This window comes from Diadema setosum, chromosome 16 (assembly GCF_964275005.1).
Source record: "Diadema setosum chromosome 16, eeDiaSeto1, whole genome shotgun sequence".
Taxonomy (NCBI): domain Eukaryota; kingdom Metazoa; phylum Echinodermata; class Echinoidea; order Diadematoida; family Diadematidae; genus Diadema; species Diadema setosum.
This window is the reverse complement of record NC_092700.1, coordinates 29,991,694-30,005,053: the sequence shown is the minus strand read 5'-3', so window position 1 is coordinate 30,005,053 and position 13,360 is coordinate 29,991,694. Positions and strand designations below refer to the sequence as shown.

Genomic DNA, 13,360 nt, shown 5'->3' with positions numbered 1-13,360 from the left:
CATACGGAACCGGATTGATGTTCATTACAATAATCATAATTGTGAGCAATATCTAACAGACTGCACGACCCATATCAATATCTGTCCCTAAGGAATATGATTGGAATATTGTCATCACGCATCCGCTCTATAGTGATCAATGCCTTTATGTTGTTGTTTTTTTTTTAAACAAGTCAAGTTGACCATTCATCAAATCGCCACAGAACGACGTGGTATAAAAGAAGAAGGAAAACTATAGTCAGACTGATTCGACCCACACCAATCCTCCTGGATTGGTGGAATTCGCTTAAACAGTTATTCTGCTGCAGAAACGTTGTTGCTAGACTTCAATTTTTGCAGCAAAGTTCCTCTCCAAGTTGAAAACTCCCAACTCCGACGCTCCCGCCTGTTTTTCGTTTCGCTGATACCAGGCCGTCCGCCATAGCCGGACGAGGTTTTAGGCTCTTCACGATGGGGCGCGCAATCTTCCTTCTCCTTGCTCTGTCGCTACTGGATGTCTCCATAGCGCACATCCAGTACAGAAGACGGTAAGTAAATCAGTCGTCTGGTTATAGCCGTTTCGTCTCGTATTCCTCCACACTTCTACAACATATATACAACACGTAGAACATAATTATGATTAACAGATAGACATTGGAATGCCCCTTTTTTCTAGACTGAGCATAACTTGCATGTTTCCTTCTGGTGTCTTTAGTTAATCATATTAATATTTTAGCTTTGATTGACAAATGATGTAATTGGCACGATCTTGGTTTGGAAGTACTTTTTGTGAGCTTATCCAAGTATTCTGAAGAAAAGTGATAGAAAAATGATTATAAACTGTACGGCACACATTCAGATATTAATTTAGCCACATTAGTGGCGTTGCGAGTAACATGATCTTTTTGTCAGCTGGTTAACGTGCGTAAGCATTGCATTATTCCTTTAAGTCCCTCATAATATTTTCCTCTTAGAGTGTTTGGGGTCATCAATCTATAAGTCAATACCATCTCGGACCACAAGAGCTGTTTAATAATAACTGGGATTGACTGCTTTACAATCAATCAGTCTTGCTTCTATGTTTCTTTAATGGCCTTGTTTTTACTCTAATTATGTATTTTCTTTGGTAAAGTGTAGCATAGGCAAATTGTTGTTGTCGGTAATGTATGTCATTCTAAAATCTGTAGTTCAGTGTTTCCAACACAACCTAGAGATGAAGACAAAATTAATATATATTTTTAATTACCAAAGCAACAACACCAAAAAATTCCGCTACGCGTTTTGCTAAATTTAATGACCAGGTGGTATAATGTTTAGATTGGATTGCTTGAAACAAATGAATGGATTAATTAACACATAGGATAAAAGATAAGACATAAAAATGAAATACATTGCTCACTCGATAATTACGACTGGCTTCAATGAGTAGGTGGAACACCACTGAGGTCATTTTCAGTCTCTTTGTCAGAGAATACAACCCGAGCCCCATTAATCGGGATGCAATTTTGCTGAAACATTTAAGTTATCCCTCATTTTGCCTAGAAATGATAGGTACTTCCTCGAAAATAATTATAGAAATTGAATTTTCTCACCGGAACGGATATTTTCCAACCGATCCTGTTAGATCTTGCTGATTGCGTAGTCTGAACATTTTGCCTCTGGACAGCAGGGTATAGTTTGCAGGACTACGTGGTAGAGTGGCACCCTCCCCACCTGCGGTCTCCACTCTTCCTTTACACCTCTCACTTCCATACGTCTAGTGTGTGTGCGTGTGTTTGTGTATCTGTGTGTGTCCATACGTCTAGTGTTTCTGTGTTTGTGTGTGAGTGTGTGAGAGTGACAGACAGAGGGAGAAAGAGGGCTGATAAAAAAGACTATAAACAAAACTAACTTTTGTCCTGAGCATGTTGTTCACTGGAATGTCAGAACGAAAACTCGTTGAAGTATCAATGTCTAAGAACATTCAACTCTTTCCATCCATTGATCCTCCTGTGAATGCACACTGTGAGAGATAGATAAAATAGACAGACAGACAGATAGATAGATAGATAGATAGATAGATATTGTATAGATAGATATAGATAGAGATAGATAGGGAGGGAAAGAGAGAGAGAGAGAGAGAGAGTTGAGAATCAGAAGCATCGCATGGGAATAATTTTGTTTGCTTATCTTCACATTACAGACCCCAGTATTCTTTCTTCACGAACAGCGGAGACAAGGTTCCTATTCTCAACAAACGTAAGTGAGATGACATTTCCCCGCCCCTTCAAATTTCATATCGGTCATATTCTGAAAGGCATTTCAGTCTTTTCACATCCCACGTTTGAATTGTACTCGATTGCCGATATGTAACATAAACCTCACTCCTGTCTACCTCATTATGTTTGGGATATATTTCGCTTTGACTGCACTAGTTTTGCTAAACACGTTTGTGTCTGGATGTGCGTGTGCGTGAACGAAATAATTATTTGTTTTGATTTTGTTTACACATGACCCAGATAACTGTTTACGTTTTACCCAATGATAACAATGAATAGGAAGTTGAACCAAATTCTGGTGATAATCATTCATGAGAAGTCATCCTAAAAACAAACACATTTTTTTTCTTTTCAGAGCGGATGCTCAATACTATTGATCAATCGTGATCAAATCTTTAAGATCAAACCGATAGCAACGAGAAAGCATGTGCAAAATGTGATTTAACAACATAAGTGCTGCACTTTTTAGTATCAGTAAATAAGATTCTGTTGTTGCTGTTGTGGTTGATGATGTCTGTCTGATGTTTCCTTCATTCCCAATCCTCCCTTTTCCTCTTTGCTTCTTTATGTCCGTATTTGAGTCGGCCTTTTATTTCTATCACCTAAACATTTGCTTCGCTGGCATTGCCTCCTATGTTGTCTTTATAGATCATAACTCTTGCAATACAGTGTACTATGATTATAACATTTACTGTGATGTGACGTGTCCGCCAAAAAAAATGACAGTTTTGCTTCTATGGAGCATAATCATTACAAATCAATGTTCCCTACGCGCTTTACAGTAACTCTTATCCTGTTTACACACACTATTAAGACAAAGGTATATTACCAACAAATCATATTCAAAATAAGAATGAAAACATAACGTATCAAAGCAACATACAGCGTAACCTGTATGCATTGTTTGTTTGTTTTTTCAGTTCAGTTCAGTTTATTTTTTTTTCCATCAAGCAAAAAGTGAAAAAAGTATAATATTATGATATAAAGCATTCGTAAAATAATCATACTGTTTGATTAAATCCAATCTTAGAAAAACACAAAAAAGTGAATAGCATAGTATATGATATGATATGATATGATATGATATAAGTAGTATAACTGAGAACACCTAGGCGTGCTTCGAAGGACAACAATGAAGTAGGTATGGAAAAAGAGTGGTCCACTAAAAAGCTAAGCTTGTAATACATGGATCACTCAAAACATGACATAAGTATACATCATCCTTGTTCGACCCGTGATTATTTTTAAGTGCAGAAAATACAATTTAATACGAATTAGAATACGTAAAATACAAATAAATATACGTTAACTTAGACAAAAAATACTTTACAAATAACTAAGTCTTCAAAGAGGATTTGAATGAAATCAATTTAGCCCACTGACGGTTATGCGTTGGTAGTGAGTTTCATAATCTTAGGGCAGCAACCGGAAATGATCTGTCACAAAACGTTGTATTAAATTTAGGAAGAAGGAGAAGTGGCTATAATGATGCTGTGATCTACGACTACGTATAAGATCACTACGTAGATCGTAGACTACATAGAGATTGTTCTGTTCAATGGATAAGTTATTATGCCAAGATATGATGCTGACACCTATTGGCTCAGTCATGGAGCTCAAAAGCACGTAGTCAGTTGGTGGTTGTATCTTCTTGACTTTATCCAGTCCCATTTTTGACAAACATGCCTTTTCAGCCGGACACCGTCGTGTGGCTCGTGCAGCCATGCCCGCCCTGCGGCCAGGAAACTCCGGTCAACCAAGCTCCGTTCTGCCTGCTACCCAAGTTCAATGTAAGTTTAGTTAATACAAATCAGAAGGGTCCTGCCAATATCGTAATTCCCCAGCACTCCTATGCCCCAACATACTTATTTACACCTTGGTTAGAATATCTGCGCCATGCAGGAACATGATTTTTGAGTGGGATTTGAACCTTCGACCAAAATATATCCAGAGTTCTGATCACTACACTACAGTACGTGCCCTGAAGTCTGTGTTAATCTGTCGTTTATTTCCTATTATGGTTAACGAGATGAAATCCAGTCGCCTGTAACAAAAGCTAAAAAATATTCCAGTTTACTGCTTTATTAAAATATGTGTATAATTTTCATCTTGCAAGTCTAGAGGACCTATAGTAACAAGCAAGTAACTTTGCAACTGCACATAGTAAAGACATTACAATATATGGAAAAGGCTTTGAATGCAGAAGCTTTTTCTATGTCAGGCAAGCTTTAATCAAACCTCGGTAGCTTTGTAATAGTCAGGAACACTCGGGTGTCATAAAGGTATGCATGCAATTTATACTTTTTGTATGTAATGCTCTATCCACCTGACATTCCCGGCTTGTTCTTTCTATGGAACAGCCATCGACAAGTCGGGTTACTGTCAGACCTGGTCGCAGCAGCACTACCGCTCGTTCGACGGAAAGCTCTTCGACTTCCACGGGGCCTGCACCTACACCCTGGTCACCGACTGCCTCGATTTCTCCTTCCACGTCTACGTCGAGAACGACCTGACATGTCAGGAGACGAAGAGCAATAACACGTGTTCAAGGTAAAGCTGCCCAAATACTCTTTCTACATGTTATATTCTTTCATAAAGTCGTGCCTTCATCAGTGTTCATGCCACTAGATCTAGTCAGCCAGAGATAGCTATTGTTGAATGCCATTATAAAAATTGACCTGTTTTATACCGTAACGTCAAATAACCCTTGGGAGAGAAGTGGCTGACGTTGTTTTGATCTTGTTCCACATAACACGAAATAGATTTTCTGTAATATTTTTTTTAAACCGGATCCCAACATCATACCAAGGCTTGAAGGTAATCATCCTATAACGCAATGTTGCCATAAGATATTTGAGGAACAAGTTTCAATACTGATGGCCTAAAATCATATATTTTTATTCACATAAATTTTGTCAGGAAAAGAAACTTCCCGACTATTCAGTACTTTATATTGAATTTCATGTTGATTATCAGTCTAGATGCATAATTATGATTGTTTATCACTATGAGCCATGACCCCATAACAAACAATATTGCTTCGTACAGATTAAAGGGTGTTAGCAGCTCTTCATTTCTTTATGAACCTGACTCATACATGTATTAATGAAAATATTAACTTACATCGCTAACGTATCATTTCAGATCCGTCCTTATTGACAATGGCAACCCGTCATCCATGATCTACCTGCGCCCTGGAGGAAGTGTCTTCTACGAGAATGAGGAGTTGACCCTCCCTACGAAGGCAGGTGGACTGGTCCTAGAGCGCATTGCCCACTATGTGCTAGCCACGAGCGGGCTGGGCTTTACCATTCTCTTTGACGGGGTAGAAGCCATTACCGTATACATCACCTCAGACACGCTGGGCGGCAACACGTGCGGTCTGTGCGGAGTACATGATAACAACCCGAGCAATGACTTCCGCACGCCCAGTGGCGCCACAGCGGACGACGCTTACACGTTCGGTCTGTCATGGAAAGGAATGGATCAGCGAGGTAGGCATTCACTTCCAATCATGACCCTTTGCGTAACACGGCCTCTTTTCCTTTTCTCTACAGTCTATACGAAGGCAACACATAGTGTGATGGCATAAATAAAACAGTTGTTTTGTCGATGGTATCTTTGTTTACGTTATGTTTTTGTGTTGGTCACTTGTACTGCACGGCGATTAGAAAACGATATTGAGTAGGCTTCAAGCAGTTTTCCTATGTGTCTGTTAAAAAAGTAATTACATTTACAATTAGATGAAACTGAAAGTCCGTCGGATGTACAATAGTAAAATCTGAACAGAACGCGAAATTTATGTCGACGCTTCTGGTTAGGTGTGTTATTTGAATACCACGTTACTGCTCTCAGCAAATCACTACCGGCCCTAAAAAACAAAACAAAACAAAACAAAACAAAACAAAAACACCTCGTCGAAATTTTACTTGACTTGATTAGCTATCGTTGTGTTCTTTATGCTTTGGGCCAAGGGTTTTCTATTCGGTCTATAAAAAATACCCTTGAAAATAAATTATTTCACTGACCTGGATTAAGTCACAAGGAAAAGAAACCATTGATCGATAGAATCACATGACTTGTCGACGTTTTCTCTTTATGAAAGAAATTACACTATAACATGGAGGTACAATTAAGTAGTTTTTCTATCTATCAGCTGTATATCTCTCATTTATCTCTCACGTTCATTAATCAGAACCAGATTTCTGCCCTGACGTTCCGACGGTTCCGCTTCGGTGCACCCAGTACGCCAACTTCGAGACTACCGCTGAGCGCGTGAAGGCTGAGTACACAAAGAGCGCGTGTTCGCAGCTGATGCATAGCACTTTCGTGGCCTGCCATCAGGTAAAACATCCCAAAATCCGTTTTTTTTTTTTAAATAAATGAATTATCACCCAGAAGATGCTGCGATACCCAGTAGATTGCAAAGAACTCGAAATCCCGTTGTTGCAAGACATTAATCTTTTACTTTCTTTGGCCATCATCCATTAGGCGGCACCTTCGACTCGGTACGATTTGGTAGCTCTTTGTTCACTAATTTTTGATATATATATATATAGGAATGATTAAGATTTCATATCGCTTATCTCCCTCTCTCCCTCACTGTATCCATTATGTGTGTATATATATTATGATGATTGTGTCCAAATTACTTGTTGAATTTGCATCTGAATGTTTTGTGTGCTTGTGGTATTATTAAAAGTTAATTGGTATCAAATCGTTAATCTACATTACGAGAAAAATAAATTGAGACACAGCTAATCCGAATTAGCAACTTTCTGGACCGTGATAGGATGAAAGAGATTTTATTTAACCAACAGGTACTATCATGACTACAGACGTAGCCCAAGTACCTCTTATATGTATCCAACGCAAGTTCAGTGTATCAACAGGTGTCGGAACTGTTTGTCAATAGTGATTTATTTTTTTTTTCTAATTGGATGTTTGAACAGTAATTGCTTCTGCTAATGTTATTGTCTGTGCTAACTTCAGATGGCTATCTGATTAGGATAAGTAGAACGTTATTGAGTCCACCTGCAACATGAGATCATAATAATGGTCTTTTAAATTTATTTTTCTCATGATATTCACAAATCTAGGTCGTGGACCCAGAGCCGTATATAACAGCTTGCGAGCAAGACGTGTGCGCGTGCGAGATGGTAGAACAGTCAGACGGCTCGCTGGGTAATGACTGCAAGTGCGCCGCTTTCACAGCGTACACACAGGAATGCGCCCGCAGGGGTTTCCAAGTGTCGTGGAGGTCTGCGGATTTCTGTCGTGAGTATTACGGTTTCGGTCAATTCTTACGATCGTCAGTTATGCTGTAAAATTAATTAAATGGATGGAATTAACTCACAAATTCATGTCCTTGATGCAAGTTTCACTCTAATAAAAATAAGGTCTTCTTTACCCAGAGTAGCCTCTCAGTGTTGATACTGCTCTACCTGAGAGCCCTGCCATTATTATTACCCTAGCGTTGCCAGGTACCCGTTTATCTACACACCTGGGCCCTGTTTCACAAAGCTGTTCGTAAAGTTACGAACGACTTACAAGCGACTGGTGATCAGTTCTGATGTGCTATACTTATTAGAATTTCAATAATTCAGCAAAAGAACTGATCACCAGTCGCTCGTAAGTTGTTCGTAACTTTACGAACAGCTTTATGAAACACCCCCTGGGTCAAGGAGGGCATACAGTAGTGGGTAAAAACATCTTGTGCAAACCATGACGTAAGCACTGGGCAGGGATCGAACCGGGGTCCTCCGAACTGAAGTTGGAAGTCTTATCCACTATGCCACAGCGCCAGCGCCCCACATTGATTACTTTCTGATTGTACATACACTTGAAAACATTTCCCAAATATAATGACCTTGCCCCCGGAGCTTGCGTGTTTGTTTGTTTGTTTGTTTTTTACAGGACGAATCAAACATTACCCGTCTGGTTTCTCTTTCATTCAGATTCCTTCACACCTAAGGTTAGATTACTTCACACCTAAGTAGGATTACATCGTATTTGTGTAATCTTCTAGAATGTGTCATTGAATCACAACAGCGTTCCAGTGTCCTCCGGACAAGATATACGACGGCTGCGGCTCCGCCTGCAACCAGAAGGGCTGTAGTACCGCCATAGCTGACTGCGAGACCGACGGAACGGTGGGTTGTATCGAAGGCTGCCACTGTCCGGACGGTACCTACCGGTCCACTTCCGGGGAGTGCGTCAATGCGAACCAGTGCTTCTGCGCGTGGCAAGGGAGCGAGTACGAACCGGGGGAGAAAATCTCCGACGGTTGCAATGAATGGTAAGGTTTTGTTTGAGAAATGAAGGCTCACAGTCTTTGTCTGAAAAGAAATCATCTGGGGGTTTTTTTCGGTTTTTGTTTTATTGAAGTAAGAATTGTGTGTTGTTATTCTATCTTCGGCATGCATTCGTGAGGGTGTGTGTGTGTGTGTGCGTGCGTGTGCGCGCGCGTATGTGTGTGTGTTACGAAATCCACCTGATTCCTTTAATTACCTATGGATCGGGCGGGATATGCCAATATTGCATCCATTATGGGAAAGAATCAAGTGTTTTCTTACTGATATTTCAAACGAGTTATAGACGAGAGTAATTCATTTGGCCAGCTGGAAGGACATGTCCTTTGTAAGCTCTGATAAATCAGTAAAAAAAAAAAAAACTTTTCATGCCTTTAAAGCATGTAACAGTCGGCTGTTGACCAATTCGTCAACGCGTTTGCATGCATATCAGAATAACGATTTAGCATAACTGTGTAAATTAATGTGTTTCTCATTATAGGACTTCTTTTCTTTCCCGTTTTTTTTTTCACATATACACCATGCATATCACCTCCAGGATATTCGCAGGGCACTATAGTTCTGGTAGATATATAAAAAAAAAAACAATTTAATTTTTTTTACAGTTACTGTCTAGTAAAAGCCAATACAACTGTAATCCTTCCCCCTCCCCCAGACATGTATAATTACGTGCATGTTTCCTTGCTCCTTCTCTTTTAGTCGTTTTTTTTTTTTATTATCATTCTTAGTTCAGCTCGGGAACGTTTTTTAGTGAGAGATTTGTCGAAACTTTATAATGCTACCCAAAGTACGCTTCCGTCTGTTACTCTCTTCTTGATGTGCCCTAACATATCATAATCCCTCGTTTCTAATTACAGTGAATGCACTGACGGGAAATGGCAGTGTACGCAGAATGACTGCGGAGGTGAGATAACGTGACAATTGTATCGATACCATCGTTTGTTTGGTTTTTAATTGTTACTTAAACCATAATTTGTCTTCTCTTGTGCTCATTGCAATGGCTCTTTTCTGCTCGAGAACGGTAACGCTGTCTTATATCTGTCACCCTGACAGAAAAACACAAATGTCATTCTTTTTTTTGCGCTGTCAATGAGAACAAAAACATTTTTTTTTGGGGGGGGATTTGATACAAATTTAATCAGGTACAAACGCACTTTGTATAAAGATAGTATTTGGTTTGTCACAATGAAAACAGAATAAAGTTATCGAACACCAATTTCTTCATTTTGCCATTTATTATTTCTTGACACACTTTATAGAAATTTTCGATCTGCCGAACTTTACTTTCGAAAACTTACCACGAAAATCGGAAGAAAGCAAATCACTAGATGATCACCATTTAAAGAAAAATGAATGGCAGATGTTTCAGGCAGATAAGACATTCAAAGAACCAATGGACCAATTCAAAACCCACAGAAACGTGATCGACAAAAACTGGACGTTTCTCATTTCAAACTCACGCTTTGAAGTTTACAGTAAGTAGTAGAGAGGTAATTGCAATATCAATCTTCTAGATACGTACCCAGTTCCTGTAGGAGAAAGGATAGTTGCAATTGATCCCCACGTGTTTGTTTGGGATGAACTTTACTCTCCTTCAAAATTCTGACAACAATCAGATTTTACAACCTAAACAGGAGTTAATAAATCATGTTTGTCATTCCGCGTCCAGGTATGTGCCAGGTCAGTGGGTACGGCCACTACCACACGTTCGACAGCTACGACTACGATTTCGCTGGTACCTGTACTTACACGCTGGTGAAGAACTGCTGGCGACGTCTGGAAGGCTACATGGTGAACATCGAAAACGCCGAATGTGGGAAGGAAGGCTCGTCGTGCGTCAAGGCTGTCGTGCTGCAAGATGGCGCCGACGAGGTTCGGCTGAGACGCGGACACCAGGTGCTGGCTAACGGACAGGAGGTGACGGAATTCCCCGTGACCGTCGGCAACATCTTCGTCAACCAGCCGACTCAACATCAGACAGCTGTGAGTGAATAAGGGTCAATAAGAGAACGCCACGTGTCTGGAATAGCACAGCATTTGTCAAAGAAAAAGATTAAAAAAAAACTAGAAAAGAGACTCCCGCATTTCTGAATTTTCATTTTGTAAAGTAACGCTTACCCACATAACCCATGCGGAATTAAGCAAAGAAGGGCATCTGTAGGTTTTTTTTTTTTTTTTTTTTTTTTGGCTATTGGAAAATAAAATCATAAAATCAGTTCATGAGTGCTTCACTTGCATTGACCCCCCCCCCCCCACCTTTCGAAAGATCTCTCCTAGACATTTGGGTAAAGTTTGATGCAAGTATTGGAAAAAATAATGATGAGTCACGTTCATGTGCAGATGTACTTCGACTGATTTTTTTATTGAAAATGTGTTCATTCCTAAGAGATTGACACCAAGAAGTTGAACGAACCTGCCCGAATTCTCTTGGTTTAAGATTTAGCTTGTTGATATTGTAGCTTCCATCAATCGTGCGTAGGTATCGTTTGTTACAAAATATTGCTTAATCTTAGCATGACGTCATTGCTTTAGACGGTAACATCATTTTTTCTGTTCCTTAAACCCATTCTGATGCAATTGCATATTCAAAGGCGGTGATGTCCAATGGGCTTACCATCATATTTGATGGCAACAACCGAGTTGTTGTTATGGCCGATGAGAGACACATCAACTCTACCTGTGGTCTGTGCGGTACCTACAACAACAACCAGCGAGACGACTTCTACACGGAAGCTGGTAAGCCTCGTAGCCTGCTTTTCAGTCTGTCTGGTGATTCTTTTATTGTCTTACGCCACTAGAATCCCCATACCGACAATTTCATCATACACGTGCTCACCTTTGGTTAGATTCGAAGAATGAACGTGACTCTTCGCACCGGTGTAAATAATGTCATGATGAGGTAATGTACAATGTATTCATAATTGACAAACATCTTGAATAAATTGTCTGATGGAAGTGGACGTTTAGTGAGCGAGATATGGCAATGGAAAAGCTGTAGGGCGTAGTGACATCGATAATGAAATCAAAATGTCTCCAAAAAAGGTCATATTCACTTTCCATCATGTGATTTGATGTTTGTATAGAGACAGTCCGCTTTGTTCTTTCCCATATTAGCTGTAAAATGGAGTCAAAACTGGCCTGAGTTTTCGATCCTGGCAGAGTCTTCGCCAGAGACAGAATGACGAGTACACATGGGAATATCATTACAAATAGTCATTTAAGCTTGAATCTTTGGGAGAGAAGGATTCCTAATCTTACGATGTAACCAAAATCAATGTGTATATAGGTGACACCGAATCGAACCCGTCGTCGTTCGCCAACAAATGGAAGATCGGCTCCTCGTGTGCTGATGCCGAAGACGACCAGGCAACGGACCCTTGTGACCTTTACTCACAGAAGTCGTTGACGGCGGAACAGGAGTGTTATAGGCTTTACATCGACGACGCGTTTGCCCGTAAGAACATTTTGTATACTCTGTCTCGTTCATTATGATATCCATTACGTCCGCACCGGCTTGATATGGATAAAAGGACTTCGGGATGTACTCTCGCAGATTCATGATGACTTACATTGATTAATTCTGTGCCAATAAGTCAATGTGCACAAATTTCACACACATATATCATGGACAGGAAATACACGTCACACACACTAAGGGTTAAGACAATAATGCTGCTAATGGTGGCCGTTAAGATGTTATAAGAGTAACCTTTCTACAACACAGGAAGCAGGTGCTCATGTAATATCATAAAAACGCATTTTTGTTGTTGGTAATCCTGCGATAGAGAGGTTTATCATAACATCGTCAATTTTAGCTCTTCCGTCGTGACGTGGTAACAAGCTATTCTGTTAACCTGTACCTCAAATACACTTGTCAATACTTGGAATCGAGTTTGCATGCATTGGTTGTTGTACATAATAATATATAGGGCAAACCACGGGCAAGTTTTCAGGTTGTCAGGAACTATTATCAGAAAGGCGTGCATAAAATTTGGAAATATCTTTATTATCAAACCGGTCTGTTTTAAGGGCAGGACGATGTTTTGCCAGAGAAATGTTCAGTTTTATCATGAGGCACGTTCGGTGCCACGATAGTATACACTGCTTTAATATAGATATTTAATGTGCGTGAAAAGTTTGATTTGATTTGATTTGATTTGATTTGATTTATTGGTGCCTGTTTTATCATTGTACATGCACATTTTTATACACATATACACCGGTGGTAGCATACATAATCGTAGACATAATTTGTTAACAAAGTATTTTTCTTCCTTGCCTTTACAATGTACAGCAAAACGTAGCAGCAATACAACAAATAATACAGAAGGGCTACAGCCTATAAAGCGTAGCTTGATTTGCATGCAGCCTTCGTACATAATACATAAAAGTGTATATAAAAGTACATAAAAGTGGGTAGTGAGCAACATTCATTTCAACTTCTCCAGAGACCTACAGTCGTTGAACACAAATCCCAGCAAAGATGAAGAGAGCAAAGGACGGCACTCAGACCAGTATGACACCAGCCTGTTAAAATCGAAATCTCCTTCTTCCTCTCTTAGCTTGTCGCCAGTTCGTTGACCCTGAAATCTACTACGAATCTTGCCGACGTGATGTGTGCAACTGCGAGAACGGAGACTCCTGCAAGTGCGACATCTTCGCCATGTATGCGACCCAGTGCTCCCTGAAAGGTGTAATCATCAACTGGCGCTCTGAAGTACCCGGCTGCGGTAAGCATTGACTCCAGCTATCTTTGCTCGGAAATGTCGACACTTTGACTTCAGTTCATGGAAAACCATCCATCCGTTGAGC

At 40.0% G+C, this 13,360-nt stretch overlaps 1 protein-coding gene across 1 annotated transcript in view; it reads left to right on the top strand.

Moving 5' to 3' along the window:
- The first annotated feature begins 450 nt into the window (after window positions 1-450).
- The window catches only part of LOC140239809 (uncharacterized), a 95,219-nt gene continuing 82,309 nt past the window's right edge, over window positions 451-13,360 (top strand). Inside the window, 13 exon segments of the mRNA XM_072319631.1 lie at window positions 451-527; window positions 2,162-2,217; window positions 3,932-4,027; window positions 4,598-4,787; window positions 5,382-5,731; window positions 6,433-6,581; window positions 7,337-7,514; window positions 8,289-8,535; window positions 9,406-9,452; window positions 10,218-10,531; window positions 11,140-11,284; window positions 11,835-12,002; window positions 13,111-13,278. Coding sequence (XP_072175732.1) covers window positions 451-527; window positions 2,162-2,217; window positions 3,932-4,027; window positions 4,598-4,787; window positions 5,382-5,731; window positions 6,433-6,581; window positions 7,337-7,514; window positions 8,289-8,535; window positions 9,406-9,452; window positions 10,218-10,531; window positions 11,140-11,284; window positions 11,835-12,002; window positions 13,111-13,278 — 2,185 coding nt within the window.